The 19,274-nt window shown below is 37.9% G+C and overlaps 4 protein-coding genes, 1 long non-coding RNA gene and 1 pseudogene across 5 annotated transcripts; 5 read left to right on the top strand and 1 right to left on the bottom strand.

Annotated features, from left to right (window-relative positions):
• The first annotated feature begins 753 nt into the window (after positions 1-753).
• On the top strand, positions 754-3,835 carry LOC113313150 (annotated as a pseudogene).
• LOC113310020 (receptor-like cytoplasmic kinase 176) lies at positions 3,575-5,867 on the top strand. The gene is made up of 7 exons (XM_026558556.1): positions 3,575-3,726; positions 3,778-3,791; positions 4,088-4,374; positions 4,620-4,755; positions 4,837-4,979; positions 5,088-5,214; positions 5,419-5,867. Exons 1-7 carry the CDS (start codon positions 3,575-3,577, stop codon positions 5,751-5,753), a joined length of 1,194 nt encoding a protein of 397 aa, XP_026414341.1. The 3' UTR covers positions 5,754-5,867.
• A 2,682-nt stretch (positions 5,868-8,549) lies between these two features.
• On the top strand, positions 8,550-11,574 carry LOC113307652 (probable dual-specificity RNA methyltransferase RlmN). Its single transcript, XM_026556101.1, has 10 exons — positions 8,550-8,775; positions 8,901-8,976; positions 9,183-9,280; positions 9,506-9,607; positions 9,712-9,798; positions 9,887-10,003; positions 10,090-10,193; positions 10,528-10,667; positions 10,773-10,909; positions 11,056-11,574. Exons 1-10 carry the CDS (start codon positions 8,566-8,568, stop codon positions 11,233-11,235), a joined length of 1,251 nt encoding a protein of 416 aa, XP_026411886.1. The 5' UTR covers positions 8,550-8,565; the 3' UTR covers positions 11,236-11,574.
• A 613-nt stretch (positions 11,575-12,187) lies between these two features.
• LOC113310019 (putative disease resistance protein RGA3) lies at positions 12,188-13,944 on the top strand. Its single transcript, XM_026558554.1, has 3 exons — positions 12,188-12,473; positions 13,089-13,778; positions 13,895-13,944. Exons 1-3 carry the CDS (start codon positions 12,188-12,190, stop codon positions 13,942-13,944), a joined length of 1,026 nt encoding a protein of 341 aa, XP_026414339.1.
• Positions 13,945-13,953: 9 nt separating this feature from the next.
• On the top strand, positions 13,954-15,827 carry LOC113310572. Its single transcript, XR_003341241.1, has 3 exons — positions 13,954-15,382; positions 15,504-15,598; positions 15,686-15,827. It is a non-coding gene; the product is annotated as an uncharacterized LOC113310572 (long non-coding RNA).
• A 429-nt stretch (positions 15,828-16,256) lies between these two features.
• On the bottom strand, positions 16,257-19,196 carry LOC113310570 (serine/arginine-rich SC35-like splicing factor SCL30). Its single transcript, XM_026559291.1, has 9 exons — positions 19,132-19,196; positions 19,005-19,039; positions 18,685-18,885; positions 18,519-18,596; positions 17,393-17,560; positions 17,251-17,294; positions 17,062-17,140; positions 16,797-16,970; positions 16,257-16,710 (listed from the first exon to the last, which is right to left on the bottom strand). The coding sequence occupies exons 3-9, from the start codon at positions 18,876-18,878 to the stop codon at positions 16,584-16,586; spliced, it is 864 nt and encodes a 287-aa protein (XP_026415076.1). The 5' UTR covers positions 18,879-18,885; positions 19,005-19,039; positions 19,132-19,196; the 3' UTR covers positions 16,257-16,583.
• Positions 19,197-19,274: the final 78 nt, after the last annotated feature.

The raw sequence follows: 19,274 nt of genomic DNA, 5'->3' as shown, positions 1-19,274 counted from the left end.
ACAAAAAATGAAGAACAAAGAAAGAAATATCCCCATGGAAAAATGGTCTGACTTAAAGTCGGACTGAATAATCTTCATTGAAGCGGCTTTTAAAAAAGAAGATTCAACAATGGGATATGCCTTTCTACTTTACTCAGTGGACAACAAATCTTTCGTGCATATTGCAGCGGGATCGGAGTGGGGGCCTCCTCGGCTTTTCATGCAGAATCAAAAGCCTTGTTAACAGCCTCCTCATGGTTAAGTGAAAATATATTATCCAGTGTCTCGATAGCAACGGACTTCAAAACACTGGCGGAAACGATCAACAAGACATGCAAAGATTCTCCTTGGAACATCTCAATACTGGAAAATCACTGAAGAAACTATCTCAATACTGGAAAATCTTCCACATGCTCAGAAAAAGTATATAAACAGGAAATATAACTATGCAGCGGCTTACATCGTTAAAGAAGCTTGGATAAAGCATCTTAGGCACATGTCTTCCAATATTCAGCAAAGAGTTTCAAAATCTAGTGTTTTTTCCAATGTTTTTGTCAAAAATGAGATTATAAATCTCTTGTACTCTGTTATTTAATTAACATAAAAAAAACAAAAAACAAAGAGACCTTGGGAGACTTATAGATCTAAAAATTCCGGAAGGTCACCTTTCGGCTAAAAATCCACATTTGGGTGGAAACATCCACGACGAGATATTTATTGAGGGTTTATCAGAACTACTTCAGGGAAAGAGGCATTTTTTTCTCTTCGTAGAGCTCCAATGGCTTTGTTCCAACAAATGTATTCTGCTCCATGGCTAGCAGCAAGAGTAGTTCGTTCTCGTTCAATCCCCATGGCCGCTACTTCTACAGCTCGAAAACTGTCTCTGCTACACCCATAACAACTCCTCATATCGATTCTCGTGTTCTTCTTGTCATGTCTGAACTTGACCTTCAACAACTCGCTACAGATTTAGGTCAGGTAAACAATTTCTTACTCCATTTACGAATTCAACCAAAACCACAAGCAAATTTGTATTCTTTCTTGTTTGCACATAAAAATTTTCGATTTTTCTTACTCCATTTACAAATTCAATTTAAACCCACGAAGAAAATTGGATAATCTCTTGTTTTTACTGAAAAAGTTTGGATTTATAATTGCATCTTGTGTTTTCGGGGGATTTTTCAGCAAAAGTATAGAGGGAAACAACCACATCAGCTTCTATACAAGTCCAAAGTTAAGGAAATTCAGGATTTTTATCATTGTAAGTAAACTAAAGAGAATTTAACTATTTGGTGATGGTGGGTGTTGATGTTGGTGCTGGTGGTGGTTCGCACAGGGCCAACTGTCAACACCACCACCACCATTGATTTTCTCTTATCCAATTGCTGTTTAGTAGTTCTATTGATAGCCCTTAGTGTAATTTGTGTTGAAAAGTACCTCTGGCATTTAGGAATGATCTTCAAGAAGCTGGATGGAAGTTTGGGAGATCACTGCTTCATCAAGTTGTCATGGCCGCTGATGGAACATTATGGTTAGAGAATGAATGATACTTGTCAAAATGTTAGAATACTTGCGCATTTGGTGCACCTATTTACCGTAGATGAAGTCTTGTTTTTTTTTTTTTTCGTGGACCATTTCATGTAAAGTGCTATTGTGCTGATTAAGCTGCATGATAACAGGCCGATTGAAACTGTTACTATACCGGTCGAATATGATAAAGGTTCTATCCGCCTGACTGTTTGTGTCTCATCTCAGGTATGACTGATTCTCTAATAGAGTACACCCCCTTAAAGATAGTGTTGCGTGTCTTGATAGCACTTTTACTTGGATGTTTCCTGAATTTTTCTAGTTAGGATGTCCGTTGTGTTCGTTTTGTGCTACTAGCAAACGAGGGTATTTGAGGAACCTTCAGCGGCATGAATTGAGCAGGTCATCTTTCATAGAAGGCGCGTCTTGTTTATGAAACCAATCTCTGAATTAATTCTTATACGGATCTGTAATACAGTTTTATAACTTCGTTTCATTTGTTCCATTAATGTAGGTGTAAGCTGTAAAAGAGTTGTTCAAAAATAGTGTTTCTGATGCTGTGTTTATGGGAATGGATGAACCAGTGTCGAACTTAAAGGCAGTTTTAGAAGCACAATGTTGCTTAAGTAAGGTGCGTACTTAACTCTTCCATTCATTTCACATATGGAATGTGGGATATGGATTTGTCCATGTAAAACTTTTGCTAATTTAATTTGCAGCATATGCAAATCGGCCAAACAAATGAGTACAATTTCTACCGTGGAAAGTTGGCATCTCCCAAACACTAATCCACCTTGTCTGTCAGGTAATGTACCTCTAATTTTCTCGGGAGTAGCTAACTTGTGAATTATCATTATCCAAAATATATTCAGATGTGGTACTCACAAGGTAATAGGAGTGGGATCGTTGAACCAATGAATACCATTTTCTGACCTGTCCATACTTGTGAATGTTGTTTTAATTGGGCTTCGTACAATATAAGCTATACTTCATTCACTTTGAGTGTTTGCAGGAGGCCCTGGTTGACTCTAATGTTTTCACTTGCTTCAATATCTAAATTGTCATAGTATACTAAGTTTTACTTTACCTCTATTTACCAACTGACTGTTTTATTTTTCTCATCTGACATTAGCCTACATGCCCCAAATCAAATACTTTGAGAAACAATTGTGCCTGGTGCAAATGGCTGGCCATTAGATGCACTTGTGAAGGATTGCAAGGACCACTTTGATGAAACTAGTCGCAAAGTATCATTCGTGTATATGCTTCTTGGTAAAAGTAGAATTCAACTTGTAAACAGTTTTGTTTTTCACAGAAAGAAACGTGTTATACATATGTAATCTTGGCACTCAGTTTTCATGTATTCCTTGCAGCTGGAGTCAACAACGCTGTAGGTCATGCAGTAGAACTGGCAGGACTAATCCGTGCTTGGGGAAGTGGTTACCATGCAAAAAAATTGTATGTTTCTCTTCCTATTTATTCGAGATTATCACATCTTTATTTAATTCATAGAAGAAAAAAATAAGTTAGCACAGCAGAACAAGAAGAAAATTCAGAATTGCTCGTGTAAGGTTATCCAATTAGGCATATAAGTCGAGCACAATATAGAGTATACAGAGCATGTTTTTCATTCTCCAAGAAAAAGCTATACTTTCTAAAAGAATTTTTTTTCTCATTTTTATTAAAAATTTCGCTCAAAAATTCAAGAAAGAAAAAGGCGAATATTATTTTAATTTGCTTAATGGAGTTAGTATTTGATTAATTTATGTTTCTTTATTTGTACTAGTCAATGAAAGTAAATTTAAAGTCAATTAAATTAATATTATATGGATAAACTTTGAAGAAGGAGAAGAAGTAGATGATAAATGGGGTTATGATTTTACATTTGATGATTTAAATTAGTTTTGGTTATAACCACTACTTCTAAACATCGATTTCTCAAAAAATCTCTCCTTTTATTTTTTTGTAGAGAGAAAGAAGAAGATTCAAACGGACTCCTTCAGTTTTTTTCAGTTCTGAGTTTTTCTAATGGGGAAGTGTTGGCATACTGAAGATTCTGAAGAAGAAAATGGTTCTGGCAATTGTAAGACTAGCCGCCATCAGATTACCTCTGATGGAGTATCTTCTTGCAACAGTCCAAAGCAACCACCAAGAAATGAATCGAATGGATTGCCAGACCTTATCAGTCCTAAGCAAATTGACCCAGGCAGTCACTCTAAGGTCTTGAGTATTATGTTTTTTTTCTATGCTTCTGGTTCTTTGCATTTCCAGATTAAAACTTGAAAGTAACACTTGTCTAATTTGTTGTCTGCTTTCAGATAAGCGGTTTCTTTTCATGGAAAAAAGGGAAACGTCTATAGTCCACCAAATCAAGTAAGCGAATAAAGAAAGACAAATTCATTTTGTAATTTCTGATTTTTGTTCTATTTTTAACATCCGGCACAACATGAGGTTGAATCTCAATGGATCCTGCCAGTTACAATACCTTTAAGTCTTGCAAATTGGTCTAGTTTATATGATTGGAGTCCGGTATGTGAAATTTGGTAATTTACTTTAAGATTTTTGATTCGTATGTGTGTAGAATCGAATTCAAGTAGTACGACATCATGTGCTTCGGTTCCGCCGACACCACGAAGTGAAGGCGCGATCTTACAATCTTCTAATTTGAGAAGTTTCAGTTTTAGTGATCTGAAAACTGCTACGAGGAATTTCAGGCCTGATAATGTGTTAGGTGAAGGTGGATTTGGGTCTGTTTTTAAAGGTTGGATAGATGAGAATACATTTACAGCTACAAAGCCAGGGATTGGACTTGTGATTGCTGTTAAGAGGTTGTACGAAGAAGGGCTTCAGGGTCATACAGAATGGCTGGTGAGTACTACTTAATCCGCTGATTTCGGAATTGATCGTTAGTTTATACTCTGTTAGACCAGTGTGCAATTTGTTAAAATTACACATTGAGTAGGTATGCATTGATCAAGTAAGGCAATTCCCATGGTTTTCCGTTATTGCTTCTCAATTTACTCTCAGACATGTGATAATCTCCTATTTTGGATATATTGATAGGATTTTGAATTTTCAATTTGCTTATTCAGTGAAATATTTTGATTCTGTAGGCAGAAGTGAACTACTTGGGGAAACTATACCACACTAATCTTGTCAAGCTGATTGGATACTGTGCGGAAGATGAACACCGACTTTTGGTGTATGAGTTCATGCCCCGTGGAAGCTTAGGGAATCATCTTTTCAGGCGTAAGTTGTTTGAACATCGGTTGCTATGTTGTTATATTGGTTTACGCTTATTTTGATAGATTTGAGATGTTATTTACGCAGGAGGATCCCGCTTGCAACCACTTTCATGGAATCTGCGAATGAAGGTTGCTCTTGAAGCAGCAAAAGGCCTTGCATTTGTCAATAGTGCGGAAAGACAAGTCATCCATAGAGACTTTAAAACTTCAAATATCCTGCTTGATTTGGTATGCAACTCTTCCTTCACAATGTAGCTTCAACTCTGAAACTGTGGTGATCATTTTAGCATTTTGAGTCATCTAATAATATATTTATTGTAATGTTAAAACTCACAGACTTGTAACGCAAAGCTTTCGGATTTTGGTTTTGCGAATGATGGCCCTACTGGTGATACGAGTCATCTGTCTGCTACGGTCACAATGAACACCGATGACTGTGCTGCTCCGTGGCATCGGGAAACAGGTAATCTTAACTTTCTATGGGCATTTTTTCAGATGTTTATGGTCGATTTGTCACAAATCTAGCATAGATGATGTTTTCCAGATTCCGAGTTTGCAAGATTTTAGAGTTAATGAATCAATTAATTTTTGCATTGTGCTGCGCTTAATTTGATTTATACACTACGATACTTTCTTATATCGTATCTCTTTCTCTCTATTGTTGAAGGTCATCAAACTGTAAGGGGCCACATATACCGCTTCGGGGTTGTTCTCTTAGAAATGTTATCTGGTCGAAAAGCATTAGACAAGTTACGGCCAGCGGGAGAACACAATCTGATTGAGTGGGCAAAGGGTTCCCTGTCCAGCGAAGATAGTGTTTTACGTATTATAGATACCCGAATTGAAGGTCAATACACACAGCCAGGAACGTTAAAGGCCGTTAACCTTGCTATGCAATGTCTATCTGCGAATCCCAAGTGCAGACCAACCATGGAAGAAGTTGTAGCTTCACTTGAAGGGCTTCAGGATTCCAATGGACATCAGTCTTCGATCCCTGTATAGTTCTTTATTTTGGCTAGTTTATCTGACTTGACTTGTCCTTCACGTCAATTGTTTCTTTTGGGAATTTTTGTAATATTGGATATGTAGACATGAAAATGAAAATCCTTTTATGCATACGTTTTGTTCTGAAGAGTGAAGAAGCATCATGAGCACTGCAGAGTATCTGAGACAAAGAAGTGTTCGACCTGGAAACATTTTGGCCCAAACATTTTTAGCTCTGTTAAGGTTTTACTAATGTGGCACTCTTTTCTGTTCTATGAATTTTCTTTTCATTTGTTCCCTACCATAATGGCGTTGCTTCAGTTATCTTCCATGTTAAAATGCTTTGATCTGTATCAAAAGTAAGGTTTACTAAGAGGTGTTTTTTTTTCTTTACTCTTTACCAAGTAAGTTACACGATTTATATGGGCTGATACCGTTTAGTCCATATAAATCATGGTAAATTAAGAACGATTTTTTGGGACCATGGTTTTATTTTGGATAAATACATTAGAAGTAAATCTAGGTCACCCTTATCTAGATATTTATATTAATACCCAAATTACCTTCCTGATTAATTTTGGGTGATGATTAGTGAATGATTTAGTTAAAAACAATTAGAGAGATTAAATTAAAAGATGGGTTTATTATTAGTTGAGTAGAATTATTGAGAGAGTAGAGTTAGAGAAGATGAAGGAGAAAAACATGGAAAATAGATTTTTTTTCCAATTCACTAAGTTTGAGTATTCAAATGATGAAAACTCATCTGATTCTTCATCTCCATCCTCTCCTAGAATATTCGTTAATCTTCAAAATGATTCGGATTTGAACTGGATTTTGAACAGTTCGGTTACTTTATATGAAGAACAAGTAACCGAATTCATCTGAAGTTGTAGTTCGGTTACCCCGTGAGATGAACAAGTAACCGAACTCATCTGAAAGTGTAGTTCGGTTACTTGTTCCAAACACGCAGGTTACCGAACTCTCTAATAATAGAATTTCTAGGAGTTACAGCGTTATGTTCGGTTGGTTCTCAACTAACGAACTTTGGTGTACAAGGTCGGTTGGTTCGCAAACTGCAAGCAGTTTTGATCTAACCGAATTTTACGTAACATAAGAGTATATAAGTTTACAAAGTTCGGTTCTTTCGCAAACTTGAACCTAACAGCTAACCAACCGAACTTTGAGTTCGGTTTCTGCGATAAAATTGTGAAGTTACCGAACTTAACAAACAAAAAAAATGTGAAGTTTCAGCGTCTATTGGCTAAGTTCGGTTACTTTGTAGTTTTAAATTTTTTTGCGAAAAAACCGAACTTTATTGGCTAAGTTCGGTTATTTTGGAACTCAACATAGTGGCCACAACAACACAGTTCGGTTAGACTGGATTTGTTTTTTTTCGGTTCTAAGGGTGGAGTTCGGTTACTTTGTAGTTTTAAATTTTTTTGCGAAACAACCGAACAGAGAGTTCGGTGACTTAGTTTTAAATCCAATAGAACCGAACTGTTCTTCGTGTTCTTCATTTTCAAGAAGTTCGGTTAGTGAACTAGGGTTTTTTGGAAAATCGGCCTAACCGAACATGGCTCTGTAACTCCTACTAAAACCCTATTTTGATGATTTTTATTCGATTGAAGCAATCGAAAGCAAATTAAAGTGAAGGGTTTGTTGGAAAATACCTCCGGAGTGGTCCCATGGCAGAATCAGGCTGCGGCTGGCGTCTTTTATACTCGATAAAATTATCATGTAACAGAACTTAATTGTGATTGCATTGACGTTGTTACATTTCTTAAATAGGCGGTGGTGGTGGTGGTGGTAGGAGTAGGTGGTGGTGGTGGTGGTGGTAGGAGTAGGTGGTGGTGGTGGTAATCGGTGGTTGGTGGTGGTGATAATCGGAGGTGGTGGTGGTGGTAATCGGCGGTGGTGGGCGGTGGTGGTGGTGGTGATAATCGGAGGTGGTGGTGGTGATAATCGGCGGTGGTGGTGGGAGGAGGTGGTGGTTATATATATATAGGTGGTTATTAGGTTGGTTTTAAATTAAATTAGGTTAAGGGTAGGTTAGTCATTTCAAAGTTTTAGGACACCCCTTATCACTATAAGGAAGATGGCCTAATAAAACCATGGTCCCCTCAAAAAAACCATGGTCCCAAAAAAATCATTCTAAATTAACCTTAAAAGGCAAACACTATATGGTGGAATACTTTGGATCAGCAAATCTTTTATTTTGAGTGTTTGTTATTTTGCTGACTCGGCGTCTTGATCCGATTCGGTGTCGAGTCAGATGTCAAAACGTATGTGACTCTCTAACTCGAACCCATTTGAGTCGAAAATGAAATGTCCTTGACTTATAAGACCAAATCATTGCATATTTTTGAATAGAGTTGGATCTGATTCAAAAGACAAACACATGAGCCAGGTAGTTTGACTCAGACCCAGACGAATCTGATCCATTGGAATCCTGAGCTCTACAAAAAAAAAAATGTTCTTTTGGGTCACTATGAAGCAGATTTTGGGTGACAATGATAAGACTTCAGATCATTTGTCACTCTCAATCAACGAAATATAAGTAGTTGATTTTGATGCTACCAGATAAAAAAGGCTCAAGAAAATTAGAGAGTAACAAATTTTCTTGAGTTGAATTTTTTTTTTTTTAAGTGAACTTCCAGAGTTACTTGGGAAACTTTTAAAATAAACTCAACAAAGAGACTTTGGATACCCGGAAAGTCACATTTCTGCTGAAAATCCACATTTGGGTGCAAACATCCACACAATAAAGAGATATTTATTGAGGGTTTATCACTCTGAAAGAGGCATTTTCTTTTTTCTTTGTAGAGCTCCAATGGCTTTGTTCCAACAGATGTATTCTGCTCCGTCGCTAGCAGTAAGAGTAGTTCGTTCTCGTTCAATCTCCATAGCCGCTACATCTACAGCTCGAAAAACTGTACCTGCTGTATCTACTACACCCGTAAGAACTCCTCATATCGATTCTCATGTTCTTCTTGGAATGTCTGAACTTGACCTTCAACAACTCGCTACAGATTTAGGTCAGGTACTAATTTTCTTAATCCATTTGCAAATTCAAGTGAAACCCATATAATAATTTGGATTCTTTCTTATTTGCACGGAAAAAGTACGGATTTTTTATTTTATCTTGTGTTTTGGGGGTAATTTCAGCAAAAGTATAGGGGGAAACAACTACATCAGCTTATATACAAGTCCAAAGTTAAAGAAATTCAGGATTTTAATCATTGTAAGTAAACCAAAGAAAATTTAATTTTTTGGTGGTGGTGTGTTTTGGTGGTGGTGGTGTGCAGGGCCAACTATCACCACCACCCCCACTACCACGAGCACCATTGATTTTTATCTTATCCAATTGCTGTTTAATTGTTCAATTGATAGCCCTTAGTGTGTTTAATTGTTCAATTGATAGCCCTTAGTGTAATTTGTGTTAAACAGTACCTCTAGCATTTAGGAATGATCTTCAAGAGGCTGGATGGAAAGTTGGGAGATCACCGCTTCATCAGGTTGTCAAGGCTGCTGACGGCACAGTTAAGGTTAGAGAATAAATGATACTTGTCAAAATTGTTAGTATGCTTGTGCATTTGGTGCACATATTCTCCGTGTATGCCAGGCATGCTCCCCAACGGTGAATAGAGCATCTGTGTGGGACATTGCACTGCGTGCACCGAAACAATACCTAAGTAGGTTGGGTTGGAGTATTATTGGTTTTTTGGTGGACTATTTGACATAAACTATTGTTGTGATATGTGGTTTTGCAGGTACTGATTAAGCTGCATGATAACAGGCTTATTGAAACTGTTGGTATACCGGTTGAAGATGATAAAGGTACGATCCGCCTTACTGCTTGCGTCTCATCTCAGGTATGTCTGATACTCCAATAGAGTAACACCCCTTTGTGGATAGTATGTTGTGTCTTTGTAGTTGTAGCATTATTTTTACCTGGATGTTTGCTGAATTGTCTCAGGTTGGATGCCCTTTGCGGTGTGCATTTTGTGCTACTGGCAAAGGAGGGTATTTGAGGAACCTTCAGCGGCATGAAATTGTTGAGCAGGTGATGTTTATTAAACGCATTTCTTGTTTTTGGAAGCAATCTATAAATAAATTCTTCTATGGGTCTGTAATACAGTTTCATGATGTAGGTGTTAGCCATAGAAGATTTATTCAAGAATAGAGTTTCCAATGTTGTGTTTATGGGAATGGGTGAACCAATGTTGAACTTAAAGGCAGTTTTAGAAGCACACCGTTGCTTAAATAAGGTGAGTACTTAACTCCTTATGCATGTCACATTTGGGGTGTGGGATCTGGATTTGTTCATGTTAAATATTCGTAATTTGATTTGCAGGATATACAAATTGGCCAACGAATGATTACAATTTCAACCGTGGGAGTGCCAAACACTATTAAAAAGTTGGCATCTCACAAACTCCAATCCACCTTGGCTGTCAGGTACTCCTTATTTTCTCAGAAGTAGCTAATTGTGAATTGTCATTATCCAAATTATATTCAGATGTGGTACTCGCAAGGTAATAGGAGTGGAATCATTGAACCAGTGAATAACATGTTCTGACCTGTCCATACTTTATTTCCAACTCTTGCGAAAATTATTTTAGTTGGGGTTCGTACAATAAAAGCTATAAAACATTCACACTGAGTGTTTGCAGGATACCCTTGGTTACCTCTGACGTTTTAGCTTACTTCAATATTTAAATGTTAGTAGTACTTAGTTTTACTTTACCTCTATTTACCAACTGATTGTTTTATTTTTCTCCCTCGACATTAGCCTACATGCTCCAAATCAAAGACTTCGAGAAACAATTGTGCCCAGTGCAAAAGCCTATCCGTTGGACGCACTTATGAAGGATTGCAGGGACTATTTTGATGAAACTAGTCGCAGAGTGTCATTCGAGTATACACTTCTTGGTAAAACCAGAATTCAACTTGTAAACAGTTTTATTTTTTCAACAGAAAGAAAGTGTTAATACATATGTGATGTTGATACTCAGTATTTGTTTATTATCTTTGCAGCTGGAGTCAACGACGCGGTAGAACATGCGGTAGAACTTGCAGAACTACTCCGTGCTTGGGGAAGTGGTTACCATGTCAATTTGATACCTTTTAATCCAATAGAAGATACCGAGTTTCGCCGTCCATACAAAAAAACTGTATGCTTCTCTTCTTTTATATTTGAATTTTGCCATTTTCTGAAAGAAAAAGGAGTTGTCCTGTTTGAATTTAGTGTCCTGAGATTCCATAACAAATCATTTGGTTTGCTTTGGGGATTTCAATCTGTTTTTCGTGGTTTCTGCAGATACTTGCATTTGCAGCAGCGCTAGAATCCCGTAAAGTAACAACAAGCATAAGGCAGACTCGAGGCCTTGATGCCAATGCAGCTTGTGGGCAGCTCAGAAATTCATTCCAGAAAAGTCCTCTCGTTGCAGCTGCCGATATGCCTATCACTGAGCCTGACATGGTCGCAGCTGTTGGTTGATGACTCATATGTTCTGAGATGTTTTATTGTCTTCGGTACCTCCCCCTCTCAGTCCTTTTCACATTCCAAGTCAAATGGATGTTGCCACGGGCATCCTCCCAATCAGGTGCTTTCCAGTGCCCACAGTAATTTGTACTCAAATCCTACAGCCCGGCAATTTCAAGAAGTGCAAGTGTCCTTTTAGTTAAGATGCGCATCTTTGGGAGTTGGGATCATATCAGATAAAAAGGTGTGGGGCTAGTTTGTAAATTTTGTTGGTTAAGCAGCAAATAGAATTTTTATGTTACAAAATTTTGATGAGAAGCATATCTAATTTTCAACAAGAATTCTTATTACCTATTTTAGATGTTTTACATTTGTGAAAGCCCTGCACATCTAAGGGCATCCGCAGTCTGGAAAGTTGGAACAGTGTTATGGCAGCTTGTATGAGACTACAACACAAACACAGTTATGAAAAGCCATTAAACAAGTAAGGTGGTCAGTAAATACATGTGTTCCAGGATCAGCTTGTGAGTCTTCTCCATATACTGAGCACAATCTGCACACAATTTGTTTTAAAATATCGAAGTTGAAATCTTTAACAAAAGAAAAGAATAAATAAAGAATTGTGTTATAGAGTTAACCGACTGTCGGAATGACTTCCAAAAGAATCAAGTGATATAACCTTATCCTATTCAGTGCCAACAAGACAAATAAAACGAACGAAAGGCACAAGTTCCATCTACCTTTTCCCTGTCAGGCTTCTTATTCACATTCTAGACTTTTCTAACAAGAAAGAGATACGAATATTAGTGTGCGTAGTTTCATCTTCTATAAAAACCTAATTCCTATACCCCTCTATTACCATAATCCAACTTCGAAAACAAATCTGAGATTATATACATTCTGTTTGCTTGTCCAACCCAATTTACTAGTCTTCTTTTCCTAACATCACTTACTCTTCATTGTTATCATGGCATTCCAAGAGTTAATTGTTAGCGGTTCAACTGAATTACTGAAAAATTTGACTTCTGTTGTTTCCCAACAGATTAGTGAGGTTTGGAGTGTTCATGATGATCTGAAAAAGCTTAAGGGAACCGTGGAGATGATAGCAGCCGTAACAACCGATGCAGAAAAGCAGCAAGAGAAATCTGAAGTTGTTAAGCTTCTGTTGAAATGGCTTATGAATGTGGTCTATGATGCGGATGATGTTCTGGACGAGTTTTCTTACAAAGCCATGCGTGAATTTGAAATGAGAGGCAATAGAAATAAGGTACAAGTTTTTTTTTCATCCTCCAATTCACTTCTGTTTCGTTGCAAGATGGCTCGTCGGATCAAACATATTCACCAAAGTCTAGATGAAATTTTTAAGAGCATGGGAAAATTTCATTTCCAAATTTCTAGTCCTGAAAGTCACACTTATGATCACAATACAGTGCAACAAAACTGACTAATTTCATCCGCTGTAGATGAATCAAGTGTCCTAGGAAGACAGAATGATAAGTCGAACATAATAAAGATGTTAACTACACCTTACATATCAACAACAACATCCTCCTCATCCTCCATAAATCCTAGACAACAAGAAAAATGTTCTGTCATATCCATAGTGGGTATGGGTGGCTTAGGAAAAACTGCACTTGCTCAATTGGTCTACAAAGATGACTCGATAGAGAGAAACTTTCAGATCAGACAACAAGAAAAATGTTCTTAAAAGTTTGCTAAAGTCAGGTGCTCAAGGGAGTAGAGTATTAGTTACTACACGTAGCCACACAGTTGCTTCTGTTGTCAAAGTCAGGTGCTCAAGGGAGTACAGTATTAGTTACTACACGTAGCCAACAAGAAAAATGTTCTTAAAAGTTTGCTAAAGTCAGGTGCTCAAGGGAGTAGAGTATTAGTTACTACACGTAGCCACACAGTTGCTTCTGTTGTTAAAGGTGATTTCCCACAGTACATGTTAGGATATCTACCTGATAGTGTTTGTTGGTCTATCATCAAGACCAAAGCATTTTCTCCAGGGGGAGCATTAGAGACTCCAAATATGACATGTATAGGAGAGATAATTGCAAGAAATTGTAGTGGTTTACCACTTGCTGCGAAAGTTCTCGGCAATGTTATGCGCTTGCATAAAACTGAGACTGATTGGCTTTCAATCAGAGACCATCATGGTTTAAAGATGGATGATGCGAAAATGAAAATAGTATCTATACTGAAATTACCCTCACATGTGAAACATGATCTTGCCATAAGTGTCAGCAGCATTCATGATTTCAAGATTGTGAATTCTCGTGACAAGGAATCTTTTTCTAGATTTCGTCGGTTGAAGATAGTTTTAGACAAACAAGATTCAAAGTTGATTCCAAAAAACCTAGAAAAAACAAAAAACTTGAGGTCCATTTTTTCCCATGAAAATGATCATTTGGGAGAACATTTACTTCATTGCAAAAATCTGCGGGTAGTTTGTTTACTTCGTAAGGGATTTTGGGCTTCAGGTTGGCCTCATTTTAAAATTCAATCCTCGACACTTGAGCAAAAGCATTTGAGGTACCTTGATCTGTCTCAGTGTACATTTCATGAAGGACAGGATGCGTCCATCAACCAACTTTACAATTTCCAGACATTAGTGCTTTTTAGATGCGTAAATGTTGGAATATTTCTTCTGGGCATTGGTTCTCTGAAGATATTAAGGCACCTAGATCTCTCGAGGTCAGATGTCCAAAAGCTACCTGATTCTATAGTTCAGCTTACGAATTTGCAGACATTAAATCTAGAAAGTTGCGGAAAATTAGTAGCCTTGCCTGTAAATATTGGGGCTTTAAAATATTTAAGACAGTTGGAACATTAGTAGCCTTGCCTGTAGTAATCTAAAAGTTTTACCTATAGGTGTCGGAACATTGACACGGTTAAGGTGCCTAGATTTTACACATACTAATATCAAAGAATTGCCTGAGTCGTGCATTAATAATCTTGGCAATTTGGAGATAATGGGATTTGGGGATTGTAAACTCCCCAAAGAAATAAAAAAATGGCCAAAATTGAGAATTCTCAAAGTTGGTTTTCACGAAAATGAGGGAATATCTAGAGGTATAAGAACTCTAACTTGCCTTGAATCATTAGATTTCCATGTGGAGGAGAATAATGGCACCATATCTCGTAGTGGGATCGATGAATTGGCGAATCTAAATTCTTTACGAGAGTTGGGGATTTGTTTTCTCGATTACGTGAGAGGTGGTACTGATGCAAAGAGTGCAAAGTTAAAAGATAAGACAAACCTCCGGAAATTGATTCTAGGTTGGAGGAGGAAATGGCGTTTGATGAGGTTTTGGAGGGCCTAACCCTAATTTAAGAGAGTTGGATATATATTTCTTCCCGGGTTTAAGGTTTCCGAAATGGATGGGTTGCCTTCCGAATTTAACGGAATTACAGCTTGTGGGTATCACAAAATGTGATAAGCTGCCGGCGCTTGGTATGCTCCCATGTCTTAGGATACTTAAGTTTGATTCTCTAAATTCAGTCAAGTATATGGGTGAAGAGTTTTATTACCAGCAAGAAGAAGAAGAAAGAATCGTCAACAACAACAATAATGCAGTATTCCCTTCATTAGTTCATTTGGATATCGGTGATATGGAAAATCTAGAAGAATGGGTTGGTCCTCTTCCGATTTATAATTCATTTCCTTGTATTAAGAAGCTAGAAATTAATAATTGCAAGAAACTGAGAAGCACGCCAAACTCGTTTCTTTTTCTTGAGGAGCTACAAATCTGGTATGGTTCAAAATTGAGAAGCGCACCAAACCCATTGCCTTTTCTTAAGGAATTGAAATTACGCGACACAACCAGCAACGTGGTACTCCCAATCTTAGCTAACGGAGGTCTTCCCTCTCTTACATTCGTTGAAATTACATATTCTCCAGAGCTAATATATATTCCACTGGGCATGCTGCTCCAAAACGTTACTCCCAATCTTCAAGAGATAAAGATCTCAAATTACTCCCGGATTTACGATCTTTTACTTCTCTCCGGGAATTATTCATAAGGGATTGCGACAAACTGAAGGAGTCAATTGGCTACGATATCAAGACTCTTACCTTTCTTCAACACTTGGATTTTGATTTTATTCAAAGCGAATATGAGTATCCAGCTGATAAATCATTACGTATCCCTAACAGGTCCATCCCTTCTCTATCTCTCTTTGTTCCTCTTAATTTCATTGTCTTAATTTAAATGGCTTCTTAGTTTGAGATGATTATTTTCTTGGAAATTTATCTCTCGATGATACCGTAACTGTAGGTATTGTTTTTGAGTATTGTCGTCTCCAAATCCAAGACACCAATGTCAAGCCATGGATCAGTACGTTACATGCATGTATGTGTATATATAGGGAGGTAAATATAATATGTTTATTAATCAATTCTTATATTGAAGTTGGTTAATCTTTGTTTGAAACTGAGCATAGGAATCTTAATCAACAGTGAAGCTGCGGGTAAAATGAAAGGTTGCCTAAATCAAGGCAGGTAAATTACGGAGAAGATTCTTGAGATTTTCCAAAGATAGCGGTAATGCCTGTTGAATCATTTCTCAAAGCAGTCATGCACAGTCAATCCGACTTGCCGGTCTGTCTGTTCGCGGATGATATCCGAGAGTCCAAGAATCTGACTTTCTAATAATTTTTGGGCTTAAATTGTGGTGCCAACATAGTTGGGATGACAATCACCGTGATTCTCATGGGGCGGAAGTCCTGCGTTTTTGTTTCATTTTCTGCCAGTTGCAGAAGATAAAGTACTATTTATCCAAATGTGCAAAGAAACTTTTCCCATATGTAGTGAATATTGGGAATGCACCTACAAAAAGTAGTAATCATTTACATGTGTGTTGAAGTTCTCTGCAGCTCTGCTACCTGTGGAATAAGTTCAAAATCTCAAGCACGAAACATAACAACTGTTATAAACTTATAATGGTACAGAACTCAGGTCATCAATCAAGGTCTAGGTAGTTAAATTAACAAAATCATACATACTAACTGAACTAGAAAACACTAGTAGCTGACTCATGAATATCACTAATTTTCATATCTACCATGACCAACATAAAGAACCAACGGACGTAATTTGCCAAACAGCCATTTTAGTTCATTCCATTTCTTAATAGTAGAAATCAAGAACAACAAACTAACAAGAATAAACAGCACACCAGTAGTTTTTATCCAAAACAGCAAAATATGTTCCAGTATTTTAAAGGATTGAAGGAAACTGTCAGGCAAGTTTATATATAAACCAAGTATCTTACTAAGTTCCTCAAATGAAGGCAAGTTCTAATACTACAGAGTTCTATTGGCTATTTGGATCACCATGCCGTCACACTTGTATTAATCTATCTGTTGCGGCGAGGAGACAGGTCAGCAGACCTTGAACGGGATCCAGATGGTGATCTCGAGGCACGACCAGGTGATCTCCATTCTGCCCGTGGCCCGTCTTCATCAGCAGCATATACAGGCTTTCTGTGTACAGATTGACAAAAGAAACACTTAGACCTAGCACGTAGATGGAAGGATCAGAAACTAAAACATTCACAAACTATCCTTACCCATCAGCTGGAATCCTGTCAGCATCAACATATCCTGGAGAGTAAGACCTTCTACGTGGATGATCACCGTCTTGCGAACGGGGGACAGGCAATGGAGACCTTGAATGGTCCTCTGGCCTTCTCCTTGGACTAACAGAATAATCAGCTCTCCGTCTTGGAGCAGGAGAGTTTGATCTGCAAAAATCAGCACAAAACGTAACATTACAATCAGCCACTTGATAGCCATACTACTCCAAGTAGACAAAAGAATTTAATGTGTTACTACCTTGAGCGACATCTGCCTCTTGACCCAGATGGATAGCGAGGGGAGCGTGAGCGAGACATTGAGCGAGAACGGGAACGCCCTGAAACACACCAGACATAGAGCACTAAGTAAGAAACCTACCAACAAGAGTAAAGGCAAACCGGTTTTCCTGGGGATCCAGAAATAAAAACTTCACCACTGGTTTCTTACCATAATAAGGTCGTCTTCCACCACCTCCATAACCTGAAGGCCCTCTGCAAAAAGAAAAGAAGAGGCGTCAACACAGAAGCCACTCAAATAAAGCTTGTAAGGCATTTGGTACGATCCACAAGTATAGATGTATCTAACAAACCTAGTTGGCCTGCCTCGGTGGCGCATCTCCTCGGGCCTTTTCCTCGTCTCAGCAGCAACCACCACAGTTATCTCTCTGCCACAGAAAAGTTGTCCATTCATATGATACTGAGCCTCTCCAGCATCATAAGGATCCACAAACTGCACAAAAGCAAATCCTCGAGGCTCCCTGCATATAAAACCAATATTTTGTGAGTATTTTAGTTGACCAAGAAGCATAAGGGCCCCAACTTGAGATTATCTGCCATGGGAAGGCAATCTCATCATACTATGAGGTTATTTTCACTTACTAAGCTTCTCCTACCTATATCAAAGTTTAGTTTGCGCACTTCATCAAAAGAAGTTCACATATGGCCGTAATGTAAAAGCAGCTAGCATAGCAGACCAAGCTTAGTGGCTGACCTTTTTTTATAGTCAAGTATGCAGGGCAACTTCAAAAAATGCAAGAGACTTGAAAATTCTTCATATTCTTGAAAATATATTTAGTACTTCAAATCAATGTTGCTTCAAACTTAAATCTTCTTATGCAATCCCAAATTCAGTTGGGTCGAAGCTCAATCTTCTTCCTCATGAAACTTCTAAGGAAGTTTGAATTAAACAATTACTCTTCATACAGGAACATTCTTCATTTGAACAATATTCATAACACCCTTGGGAAAATTAGGCAATGCTAGACAGTACTTCTTCATCAAGACTGGGGCTTGGGCTTGTTTAACTTCAAACCAACATACCCCCTGACAAACCAGTTCAAAAAGTAACTCACCATAAAAAGCAAGCACAATAATTCAATCGACCTTGTACAGCAAAAGCAGAACCTCTCCCCCTAGAAACACTATTTATTTCCACTCAAGTGACACACCTTAAAGAAATTTCCTAGGCTGAACAAGCAAGAACAGATACGTGTTAAAAGTTGAGAACCTAATATTCACACGACAAATCTCCTAAACCCATGTCTACCCACCTATATAACCCACCAGTATCACACTTGCATATAGAACCATCTAATCAATGAAACCGAAAACTATAACATAAATTGCCAATTAAAAAATTGATCTAAAGCAAAAACCTAAGCAATCAGAGGAATCAAATACTATTTGTCACACAAAATTCACACTAGAAAAGCTCACCCTGAGTAAAAATCTTTAGGCAAATACACATCCCTCACTTGTCCAAATCTTTCAAATGGAATTCGAAGGTCATCAGGCCTGCGAAGAATTAAACACCATAGCATTAGTAAACATACAAAATCATCAAAAATCCACAAATACCCAAGACATAAAAAATCAATTGTACCTGCAATTCATAGGAATGTTTCTAACCAATAAACTCCCATTGTTCGAATCCTTCCTTCCACCATATCCACCACCGCGTCCGCCACCACCACCACCATAACCCCTTCTTGGCGGCGGAGGGCTCCTTCCCCTATCACCACCGCCATAACCTCTCCTTGGTGGACTGTAACACTGTGGACTATATCCCCTCCTCATGATTTCCCTGCCATAATTACACAACCCATTACACGTTTTCAATACTTCAACGAGTAGATCACGAAATTAAACCTAAATTGTGCAAAATCAAAACCCTAATTACGAGATAGAGAATTGAAAAAATACCTAAAATTCAGAAATTAGGGCTTGAAATCGAGTTCCTGTGTAATCAAAAGAGGGGAATTAAAGAATTAGAGATCTGATTCTTCTTACTCTGAAGAAGATCGAGAAAGTAGAGAAGAAGATGGAGAACCTGATCGAACAAAGTCTTGATGTAGTTGACGAGGAAGAAAGAAAAAAGAAACACGAGTACAAGTCTGTTCAGAGTCGCTGACGCTGTAATTTATAAAGAGGAGAACCCTAGATTTGCTTGGTGTTGGACTGTTGGGTTCTTGG

Source organism: Papaver somniferum, chromosome 9 (genome assembly GCF_003573695.1).
Source record: "Papaver somniferum cultivar HN1 chromosome 9, ASM357369v1, whole genome shotgun sequence".
Lineage (NCBI taxonomy): Eukaryota > Viridiplantae > Streptophyta > Magnoliopsida > Ranunculales > Papaveraceae > Papaver > Papaver somniferum.
Note: the sequence above shows the minus strand (reverse complement) of the source record. Positions and strands in the feature narration are given on the sequence as shown.